The 12,433-nt window shown below is 40.1% G+C and overlaps 1 protein-coding gene across 1 annotated transcript in view; it reads right to left on the reverse strand.

Moving 5' to 3' along the window:
- Positions 1-595: 595 nt before the first annotated feature.
- HSD17B12 (hydroxysteroid 17-beta dehydrogenase 12) overlaps positions 596-12,433 on the reverse strand; it is an 88,675-nt gene continuing 76,837 nt past the window's right edge. Inside the window, 3 exon segments of the mRNA XM_065636952.1 lie at positions 596-2,425; positions 2,639-2,788; positions 9,753-9,818. Coding sequence (XP_065493024.1) covers positions 2,321-2,425; positions 2,639-2,788; positions 9,753-9,818 — 321 coding nt within the window. The 3' untranslated portion in view covers positions 596-2,320.

The raw sequence follows: 12,433 nt of genomic DNA on the forward strand, positions 1-12,433 counted from the left end.
GCCCCGCACCCGCGGGCGAGGCGGGCGCTGGGCGGGCACGGCCCGAGCCCTTGCCCCCTCTGGCGGCTGCGGCGCACGGTGCAGGCGGGCGGCGCTCCCGGCCCCGCGAACAGGCCCGCGCCGCCCGCGCCCTGCGGACACGGGGGCAGACGCCTCACCCCACTCAGACCCCGTTTCTTCCTTTAAAACAAGGGACTGAAAACTCGTTCCGGCTCCTGCATCGCACCAGCGGCAAAAGCACTGCCGCAGAGACAGCGCCAGCACTGCAGGAGCTCCTCCCGTGTTACATCGCACCCCCAGGGTAGTGCAAAGTACCCGCGAAGGTTTTTGATACACGGTATCTCAGTCGCTGAGGTGAGCAGACATTCGAAAGAGTCAAGGCAATTTAGGTGAGAAAAAAAAAAAAAAAAAGTGATTCCCTGCTGCAGTTTGAGAAATGCGGAGGAGCGAGAGGACGCAAACCTGGTGCTCCCTCAGACACAGCTTTCCAAACACCTTCAACACTTAGAAAATCATTATTTGTAAACAACTATTTCTTATTAATAGCTTAACTAATAGTTTATTTTGTATTCCAGTGATTTTAAAATATCAGCACTGTAAAACATCACAGCCAGGAAGACAGATTAATAAAAGCTTTGGTTTTGGCATGTAACAGTATAGTCATTTTCACTGCATTATTTCTTATGAGAAAGGATAGTCGGGCATTTGAATATACGGGCAAACATTTCAAGGGAAAAAAACCCCCACATTAAAGATTCAGAGTAAATTCCATTTTATTTGTTTTACAAAGTCAAACATACAGATTGTTTAGTCCAATGCTTCCACATCAGATCCAGAGCAAACCAAGTCATGTGCTCTTACAGAACTAATACCACTGACTTCGCCACCCCGTTCCAAAAAAATTAAGAAAACTATGGCATAGAATCTGTGTCTCAGATTTGATCAGCACCATTGCATCGGTATTCAGGTTTTTTCACTGTACAGAAATGTTAGCCCCAAATCATGTCTCAGCACAACATGTTTTACTTCAAAATCAGAGCTTGAAATTATTCTCTCAAGGACAGAAAACAACCTCCACTCTTCAACCACAGGAAATCACCACAGAAAACACTGGTAGCTGTTTGCAATTTGATTTGCCTCGCAAATTTCAGTGCATTTTATGGTTATAAAAAGGAATGTCAGAGACCAAAATCTTTATTTAGACAGTAGGTAAATACAACAAGTGCATACTTCTCATTTACTCTGATCCCTTTCTCCTGGAGTCAGGCAACTCAAGCCTCACCAGAGCACTCAGTTTTGGAACAGAACCATGAAATAAATCAGTTAATTTAAACACAGTTGAATTTAAAAGTGTTCTACATTTAAAGAAGTTTACTGGTTCTAATTTTTAAAGCCGTCTCAAATATTTAGGATTCACATTTCGAAAGGCCTCACCAAAAAGACAGACTAAAGGAATCATTGCTGACAAGGACAGTAACTCGTTTCAAGCTCTGCATTTAAAGCACCCATAATCTTTTACACAGCAACCAGCATGTAACACGTAACTTGTGACATTTATCTACATTGTGTTATCACCATCTATTACAAAGAGTAGGCACTGAACTTTTAAAAATATTATTAAAAATCATAAAGATTACATATTACTGAAAAGTTAGAATCCATATTCAGGAACCAAGAATTTAAATACCTTTTGCAATGTTATTTTATGTATATATTTATAGATGAGCAATTACACTCCTTCTGGCTTTTGGCCCATTTCCCTCAAGTTCATAAGCAAGAATCACACTGGACTGTGTAAGCAGGGGAACACTCACAAGCTGGCTGACAAGGCAGAATCCTTGCAAGTACCCAAAACCTGAGCTGGGAAAAAGTTATACTCTGTCAATAATGCTGGGTCACCTTTTTAAACAAATCTGCTTCCTTCCCACTCCTCCCCCCCGTCCAGGAAATACGTGAGAACTACTGTGTTTCTGGCCGTCACCCGCACACAGTACGTAGATGTGATGGATGCTATATAACCAAGCTGTTCCTCAACAGCAGCATGTGTGATCAAGTTCATGTAAATATTTCTTAAAGCATGGTGCAGTTTTAGTCCAAAGCACTTCCCCCTTCATAGTATCTATAAACAAATAAAGCCTGTTTTAAAATCAATATTAGAAGTCAGTCTTGTTTCACCTGTATCCTCAAAACAAGACCGTTTTGCTTGTTAGGAAGTACACCTACAATTGAAGATGTTTAACACATTAGGTCTACTTGATGCTGCAGCATGGGTATGAAACCTGCAGGAGTCCCAGGCTTCCAAGGTCAAGTTGCCTCCAATTTACTTCTCCTTCATTTTTTTCAAATAACGAGCCCGTATTCCTTTGTTTGTTTTCATGAGGAAATTAATGACAGTAGGTGTAGGTAGAAAAGAGAAGATCCATCCCTAAAAAAAAAAAAAAAAAAGGAAGTCTCAGCTTTTTATAGCCCGTACTAAGTGAAATAGTGAAACATAACAGTTAGCAGCACACACAAACATTACTAAATTATGATTACAAGTTAAAGAATATTTAATATTCAAAATTATTCTTTACTCTTCTTCCCTGATAAACACATATAAAGGACATTCCAGATCCTTACATTTTCCAATGCAACTTACCATGAGCGCATGGGGTAGGCACCCGTTGGTCTGGGACTGCAGGCCAACCGTGCCCAGCGCAGCTCTGACATACGTTTCGGGACTGGGCTTATCAAAGGTCGGCTTGCGGATTTTGGACATTTTTGTTGCCACGTAATATGGTAGAACACTCTGCACACAGGAAAGATCATGTTAAGCAGAGAATGCTTAATGAAAGATTAACTTACACATCGATCAAGGAACTAAAATCGTTGGATATGAGGTAACCTGTTTACTGAATTCTAGCTTAAGCTAGTCTTCTTTGCCATTCTGGTTATTCAAAAAAAAAAAATCACAATGCACAGTATCAAAAACATTTTTAATCAGATATCTTGTGGGCCACATTTGGAATGTGAAGGATAGATGGTTCAGTGGTCTGTTGACAGTCAGCATCCCCAGTTGGGGCCCTAGAAAAACTAACCCTGCAAGCCTATGGCCAAAAAGCCTTTCTTAAAATTTGTGAGTGCAAAACTTCATTCCAGCTGTTTAACAGATAATACTGCAGTATTGCTTCTCTGTAGTAAACTCGCAATGCTTGCTTGGGAAGGAGGCGCAGGATGCAAGACAGGGAGTTTTATATACTTGAGTAACAGCTCCTCAGTTTGGCACCTGTACAGAGAAAAACATGGAGGCAGGAGGAAGAAGGAAAGGGAATGTCAGGAGCCTTGGAACACTGAGCTTCTAACTCCACAGGAGGGCTTGCAGGAAGGGGGAGGCGTCAGTACCAGAGTAGAAGACCTCAAGGACAGAAGGAAGAATCAAAAATTGGAGCAGAGTTAATGGGCTTTTATAGCAATGCTTGGAAGAAACAGAAAAAGTGATGGTGGGTCTCAGAACTACCTGGCCCTGACATAATGGAAAAGCAGGAGGAAGCAGCATGAGTGTGCGGCTGACAGGGGGACACTGTCAGGGGGACCACAAAGGCATACCTGTGGTGGGGCAAGATAGACCTGGGGGATCCAAAACCACATTCCACCTATCTCCAGCTCATGCTACTGGAGAAGGAAAGGGAAATGCAGGTATAGTTGCACAGAAGGAAGCAAACCTCTTTCCCCATAGTGATGGCTTTGGCATTGCTTTCAGCTTGTCCTCAATCTAGACCTCTTAAAAAAAAAAAAAGTAACCAAAAAAGTCCTAGTCTGTAACCACTCAATCAGATATTGACATAACAGATCTCACAAGCTTTGAAAGGTTGGAAGCGTACCACTTTGAAAAGGATCTCCTAAAACACTGACAGTTTGTCTGTAGTTACACTAGTGATTCAACACACGCAGTCACCACTGCCCATCACAGTAGCGAGCGCTATGATCCATGTACCTTTACAACAGATAGCCGAGAAGTGTGTCCAGTCACGCTACACTAATAGATCTCTAAATGAGAATGCCATTTCAAAACTCAGTATATTCCGGCAAGTTACAGTTTGGAAACCTGCTTCCCCTTGTTAGCCTCTTAAAGAACAATGGCCACACATGCTTGACCTCAGAAACATTAGCTTTACTGTCATGCTCTCAGAAGCACAGCCTGGGGTAAAGGATCACCTGAACTCTCATTGACTATCTATCCATGCCATGGCGGTGCACATTTCAACAGGAATTGGACCACCACAAAGTATTGGTATGTCTGCTCATTTCTTCACCTTAGAACATTAAAATTGTGCACTTCTCTCTATAAATAGGACTTTCAAAAATACACTGCATGAGTCCACTTTCAAATGGAGACTTGAATTTCAGAACCGTAAGCGGTTACCATTGCCTTTAAAGTTGCCAAAAGCTACAAATGCTTGGATAAGAAAACTACTCATTCTGTTACCATAACATCATAGGTACCTATAGTTTCAGCTCCAGAATGTGAACCTCATCCATTTTACAAATTACACTTCTAAACTCAATCTCTAGTTTGGTGGTAAAAAACAATTCTAAGCTTCTTATTCATGACCAAATTATATCTGCAACATCTTCACACAGCCTAGCATGATGGTTATGGTTAAGATTTATTTTCTGTCTCCCTCTGCTCAAAACAGACTTCATAAGTGAACTGCAGTACCCAGTTAGGCCACTGGATAGCATGAAGGGGAAAACAATTTTGTGTGAGGATACTTGAAAAAAGCAAGCATACAGGAGCACTACTGGTTAGCTATCTATCCACAGACTTCAAGGCACACAGAAGTATGGATTACACTCCAGCATTTTTTTCCTCCCAAATGCCCTCTAGAAAACAAAGAGACAGGTATTTAGTTTCAGAAAGATTTACCATCTTCCCATTAACTGTGCCACATTTTAACAGCTATGAAGAAACCTGTTGAATCCATTAAATTAGTTTTCTTCCTTTCTTCCTCCCCACAAAGATCTGACATTCATGAACCGTATCTACAACTAGCATGACATTAAAAGTTTTTTGCTGCCTAAAGCCTTTCGGCATTTTGTATTCAGGCAGGTATAAACACACACCACCTGGGGCAAGGAACTGTACAGAAAATTCCTTGTCTTTATCCAGAGCGAGCTTCGCCTGCTCTCCAGTTTCAAAACGTGCCTTAAAAGTAGCTTATGTCAATACAATATCTCTATCTTAAAACATTTGCTAGTGCTTAACAGCTCTCATGCTTACTAAAACTGGCCAGTACTCAGAACTGGGGTCTTGAATATTTTATGAATGCAAGAACTACCAATTATGCTACACTCAAATGAAAATAAGCCCCCAAAAGTCAGAATAGTTCATTTACACAATTTTATGGCCTATTTTACCTTACTTTTATAAAAAGACCTGAACTCTCAGAGTGTTTCCAAAGAAGTCTCCTGCTACTTCTCTGTGTGGAAAAGGAGGGTGGGCACATAAAGGGGAAATGGAATAATTGCAGCAACCAAAGCTGACCAGTACAGAACACTAAAGAGCAAAGCTAAAGTCTGTGGAGGAAGGCAATGCCGTTAGTCTGGTGAAATCACACTTTTGTGAATACCTGGATAGAGAGATGGGCTTGTTTAGTGTGGTGAAAAGGAGGCTGGTGGCGATCCCATACCTGCCTGTAGTTATTTCAAGGGCAGTTATGAAGATGAGAGCCAAACTCTTCTTGGTAGTGCCAGACAAAATAACAAGAGGCAAACCCACCAATTTTGGCTGTGAGCTTTCAGACTGGACACTAAGGAAAAAGCCATTTGCTAGGAGAACAGTGCAACTTAAATATGAGAAGAAACTTCTTAGTGAGGGTGCCAGAGCACTGGAACAGGCTGCCCAGGGAGGTTGTGGAGTCTCCTTCTCTGGAGACATTCAAACCCACCTGGACACCTTCCTGTGTAACCTCATCTAGGTGTTCCTGCTCCAGCATGGGATTGGATTAGATATCTTTCAATGTCCCTTCCAGTCCCTAACATTCTGTGATTCTGTGTGTGAGGTCACCCCTGCCCTTGAAGGTTTTCAAAGTCTGGCTGGATAAAGCCACAACTAGCCTGTGAGCTTGTATTAGCCGCAATCCCACAGCTAATGCTAGGAGAGCAGGAGGAGACTAGAAAACTTGCTAGAGATCCCTTCAAACACACACTGCCATGATTCTGTGATCTGATATTTTATATAGTGGATATGGTAGAAGAAAACAGGTAGTGGAAGTTTTCACTATTCCACTTTTCCTATGGATAGGAATGACGTATGGAGGGGAAAATGCTAATACTGACTGAAGTTTAAAAAAAAAAAGAGTAAAAGAAAGGGGAAAAGAACCAAGTATAATAATATTTTTCAACATACTCAAAGACCAAAGGTTTCATAAGAGTCTGCAGAAGCCTTTCAGAGAGAAATTTTTCAAAAAAAAGTCTTGAGAAGTCCTCCTTGTCTTCAGCATTCCTTTATTTTGCCTCTTTCTCTCCATGTTAACACATGCAGAATTTTAACCTATGCTATTACTGTGCTGCTTCTGTAAAATTAAGCAGAACTGTCAGTCAGAAAGAATATATTTTTAATCTAAAGATGCCTGCATTGCAATAAAAGCACTACATACTGTCAAAACTAAGGTTCCACAGAGAAGGCAATGCATTTGAGTAAAATCGATCTACCTTAGTTGAACTTCCAAAATTGGTAAAACATCACCTGTACGGTGTTTCTGCTTTTCAGGCAGAGGTACTCTGCAGGTATTGGCGTGGTAAAAGTTAACTGTTTTAAATGGTGATCTCAACTGGAAGTGCAGGTCAGGAATTAAAAGCGCTATATTTCTGAGGGTCAGAGAGATCAACTTCAAAGAATCTAAAGGAGATGAGGTCTTCCAGAGAGCTTGAAGAAGATATGTCAGCTAGTCTTCATAGGAATGTACTTGTAATATTCATTAGTGGTTTATAGTGACTTCGGCTGGAACAAGACGACAAGGACATGGACTGCAATAAAATTAGCATAACAAATTGAAGCTGTGACAGCTATCGGTCATCAGGCCCACATAACTCAGAATGACAATTTACTCTTTACATTCAGGGGCAAAAAAGCAGCACTGTCAGGAATTCAGCACCCTTGGCCAATGCAGGAGTTACAAAAAGACAGTTTACCACAACCTGTTAAGTTTTGTACAAGAAAACACAGTTGTTAATACAGAAAGCCAGACGCAATTCTTCATTTGTTTAAAGTGTTAAAAATGTAAGGCATTGAAAACTTTTCTTCTAGCTTTTTCATATCCAGAAGCTATAAAATCTTTCCCATACTATCTACATTCATATTGTGTTTAATGCCTTTAGCCAAGCACGAGTTACTAGGCTATTTACCTTTTCAGTTTCAATAGGTACTCCATAGACATAAGCAAGCAGTACCTGCTCCTTCTTCATTTTCCTCTCAAACCAACAAACTAGTATTTAAGCAAAATTTGGGGAGGAGGAGAATGCCTGGTTACAAATGCACATAGGAACAAAATGTCAGATATATAACGATTCTTTCTTTTGCAAGCATCCATCTCCTAAATACTTTTACGCTGAGGTAACTGTCAGCAGCTTTGCCTGAGAAAACACCAGAAAACAGGGAAAGAGCTTAGATATCAATACCACAACACACACCAAAAAAAAAAAAAAAAAATCACCACACCCACCTCCACTACCAGTGAAGCTGTATGGTGAAGGAGCCCATGCCTCCCAGTTCACAGGTAGGCTTGAGCAGGAAAGAAATCCTACCAGAAGACTTTGTATTATCAACGCAGGAAAGAGACATACTCTACCAGTTCCTTTGGTCTCATTTGGAGACTGTGACCACAGATTAAAGGAGGGTCCCATTGCATGTGGATGAAATGGATCAGAAGAACTGCTGTCTGATAATGAAGCTAAATCTGCAAGTAATACAACTTGAAGCAGACTGAGGAGAAGAGTAAAAGTGAAAAGAAAGCTGTAAGGAGCTTCCAGTATGGTAAAAATTGACCTATAGCTGGATAGTTTGGGTCTGAAGCCAAGGAAAGGTTTGGAAAGCTCTGTGAGATGAGAAAGTAACAAGGAGACATAAACCACTAAAAGTTGCTCCAGCTTAATCCACTTGAAGAACTGAGAGCACACACAAACCACCCTGTATGCTGAACACACACCTGTTCAGAGTGCTGCCTCTTTGTGCATCCTCATTGCTGCACATTGGTCTATCCGCACGTACACCCCAGGTGCCAGGGCACAGCACCAGGCATGCTGAGGAGAAGTCAAACTTTGGGAGTTCTGCAGCAAATTACAATCTATTACCAACATTAATGGCACCTGGTCTGTCCTTGAGAAGGTCTATAACAACAGTAGTTAGAAGGCTTTCAGGGACCACCTTTGCTAGCTTCTCCGCTGCCAACAGACCCCAAAATAAACAGCATCCCTTAAGATGATTAGTATAAGGCTTAAATGAGGTTCGCATTAAAGGGTCAGTGACTGCATGGGAATAGCTCACCCAGCAATTGTCTGTTTTCTTAATGCAATCCTCCCTCAGGAACTGAGACAGGACATTATATTGAACATCTGGGCCTAAACATCTGGATACTAAACTGCAGGACATTTCCTGGTGACAAGTTTTTGTTTTGCTATGTATGCTTAAAGGGAAAAAAAGAAATCTAGAAAGTCAAAAAGGTAACATAGTCTTAAGGTGATAACTTCCCTATGGTTTTAGCCAGTAACAAAAGCTGTGCTCTCATACTTAATGATTACACAAATAAGGTAGATAACTTTGTGCCTTACTCTTCATAGGGCCTTCAGAGTTCAGATGGTTTTGAGAACTATGGTACAGAATAGGGGAATCACAGGCATGGACATAGGCTAGTCCTCTTTTTAAGAAGATCTCCAACTGAATTTTAAAAAGATACACCGCTGTCTTCACAGTACAGGTAAGATCTTATACTGCCTTCATCAAACTGACTTGCTCTGGAGAGCAACAGGTGTAATAAGTAATGAAAAACCTCAGTGTTTGTGACCAAAGCTGGAAATTCCAGCTGCATTTTGGAAGCAAACACTAAGAGTACGTGAGAAGTTACATTAAAGCAAAATCCCATAAAGCTGTGTGAGACTGGCTTGGTTTCTTTTTATGCCCCAAAAATAATTAAAATCACGGAAGGTAAAAAGTGAAGGGAAAAAAGAAAGACTTATTAGTAACACAGAAGCCTAGTACTAAAGAAAGTTAAATCGGTCTATTACATACAAAGAGTCTTTGAGGCTTTTGTTTGTTCTTGCTACTATGCTTTTCCTAGCAGTTGATTCACTGACACGGCAGGAACGGACTGCTACTGTCCGAGTCTTTTGAGCAGTTACCCATTGAATCTCTGTACAAATGCACTCCAAAAGTGCATTCCAGTAGATTAAGTTGTATAAAGATGTATTCTACAGAGCTGCATACAGTTTTATGATGTATTTTATACTTAAAGGTTCAATTACCACCATCAGCTTAAAAAAAAAAAGCCAAACACACAAACCCCCCCCCACCTCAATAAAACCATCACCACCCATGTTTGTTGCTTCAAGACACATTGTTTCAGAGTAATTTAAGAAAGCTGCTAATGGGATGAAATTAAATCCTTACCTTAATCTGTGTCACATATTAATGAATAAGAGAATATGCTGATTCCTTTTTGTTACCAAGATACCAATGTTGCTGTGGTAACCACGCTCACATGAAACAAACTACTCACCTGCACAATGATGCCCTTGCTCTTGTACTCTGCGTGGAGGCCTCGGGAGAAGTAATCCACAAAAGCCTCGAAAGAAAAGGGAAACATGCAGAATGCTACACATTAAAATGGAAACTACAGTTTGCAGGTTCTTGTAAGCATATTTGATTTACTACTTATAGTTCCTGTTTTCAAAGTGAAAAACCTTAGGTTTTCAGATAAACTTTGCATATTAGAGCAATGCCACCTGAATAGAAACCCTATGCTTACGAAGCATTTTTACAGCAGTGAGGCTCAATCTAAACAAATAAAACCCCTTTTTAATTTAGAAGGAAAAGGAACTAGATTTGTTACATAAAACCTAGTTAGAAAAGGAAAATAAGACTTTGTATGTTCACATTATTCACTACTTACACCATCTCCAGAGACTTTTTTTTTTTTTAAAGCATGATTTCAGTAGGTTTCTCTTGTGCAGGGTTTTTAAAAGTGTTTAAATATTTCACCTTCTGCCTTTACACTTCTAAGAAATGCCACCCTATGGTGATACTTCTTCCTAGTCCTGATGTCCAGCTCCACAGATTCTCTTTCAAACTTCTGGAAGTTTTAGAAATTACAAGACTAAAAGTTTAAAGAAAAAGTGAAAAGGCTTAAAAGGTGCATGGTAGTACCTGCCTTCAAGACACCCTGACATCTGATACAACCACATCCATAACCATGCTGAGAAAGTATTGTCCTCACAGCCCAACGCAACTCAGCAGTTCAAACCAGCATAGATGCCCCTCCTGGAGTTTTTCTTAAGCACCTTTCCACTCTTCCCTCCTGCAGCCCAGTGTGACAAAATACCAGGTTCTGCTATGGTTTCTTGTTTTAGTGAAACAATATAGCCAAGTAGGATGAATGGAATACCTTCAACTGAAGGAACTAAAATATCTTATCCATGCTTGAAGCTAAAACAAATACTAAATAAATTAATTCACATATTTAAGAAGGAATTGCTTCAGACCAGTTTCAAAACAAACAGCAAAACTCTAGTATTCCACTTCCTTTACAGTCTTCCTTTGCTGACCATGTTACCACTGGATTAACTGAAACCAGTGCTTAAAGTTTGCCATCCCCAGTGTTTTTCGTATTAAGGTCATCCTACTGAACTCAGTCTATACAAGAAGCAAAAGAAATACTCCCATGCTACTGGGCTGTTTCTGTAGACGCTTTTCTGAGCACACACAAGATCTGAAAGGAAACTAGATTTTGCTGTGTAGCAATAGGTCCTTTTATTCTTCAAGTTGCATGTACAAGCTAGAAGGAGGCTCATTAAACCAAAAAAGCTTATCTTCTGTCCAACTGTTCTTTCCTTCTCCTTTTCCTCCAAGTATAAGTTCTTAATGAAACCCAGCATTCAACAAGTCTCTGAAAATCAGGCATAGCAGCAATGATGCAAGTGGGCTGGTTATGCTCTTGTGACAATAAGGCACTTGCATAGACATGCAAATAGTTTGGTGCAGTCCCTGAATACAGTTGCCAGACATTTGTGTGATAACTGAACAAAATAGGTCAATAAGCTATTGAAAATAAATTTAAATAACTATATTGTCTTAATCAACGGGCTTTGATCATTCAAATTTCTAACTATTTCTAAGTGGCAGAGTCCTGAAATCAGATACTGCCTCAAATAGGGAGAGACAGTATAAAGAGACTGTCACCTCTACTGGTCACGAAGGGCTTGCAATAAGGTGAATGTTCATTTTACATTAGGAGGAAAAGCAGCTTCCAGTATCTAAATAAACTTGAGTTTTAATTCTTGAAGAATTTACGGTGTGTTTTATATCTCCAGATGCTCTAGCCTCCCAGCAGCCTCTAACTTAAAACAGTCTTAAGAACGTAATCTAATTAAGCAGCCCCTGAATAAACAGACAAACATTGCATTAAGAAAACTTCTCCTTGGATATTCAGTAACAAACCCAACTACTAAAGATGTGGCGGGGAAGGGGGGGAACAAAACCAAAAAAATCCACAAAACCGAACATATTTCACTTCTCATTACTATTCGTGCAGGTAGATAGGTAAGCCTATCAAAAATAGGATGATGATTACTTTAAAAGTGTCGTGTTTCATTGTAAAATGGGAATTCTCCACAGCAAGGTTAAAGAGACTCTGTCTGTTCCTGTTAATTAGCCAAAGCCATTGACTTAGACCTGAAGGATACTATGCTTTAAACTCCCTCTATACAGATGAGGAAAAAACCCTAGAAATTGCAGATACAGGCTTTCTATAGCTACATTAGGGGAGTCACTTTCATGCTTACTAATCTTGCTGTGGTAGAAGATGAGCAGTGCTAAGAATAGGCAAATTACTTAACCTGGAACTGAGTTTCTTAGGGGAAGGGGAGGAAATATTTGAGATTCTCATTGAAAAAAGACTAACCAAATCAGTGTAAGGCATATTGTCACTAAAATCAGAAGGTAAATTCTTTCCGTAAAGCTGAAGGTACTACCACAACAAAAGTGACCTTTCATATTAAAACAAAGAACCACACTCTCAGGAAACAGCTATTTCAAGAGCAAATTTTATCAGCTACAATTAATTCAGGCTTTCATGATTTCTCAACTTACATATTCCCTCCTTTAGCACAAATAAAATAGAATGCATCTGTTCCTTTCTGGAAATATGAAGACATTACTGAGAGTCTAGAGGAAACATAGGTC

This window comes from Caloenas nicobarica, chromosome 5 (genome assembly GCF_036013445.1).
Source record: "Caloenas nicobarica isolate bCalNic1 chromosome 5, bCalNic1.hap1, whole genome shotgun sequence".
Classification (NCBI taxonomy): domain Eukaryota; kingdom Metazoa; phylum Chordata; class Aves; order Columbiformes; family Columbidae; genus Caloenas; species Caloenas nicobarica.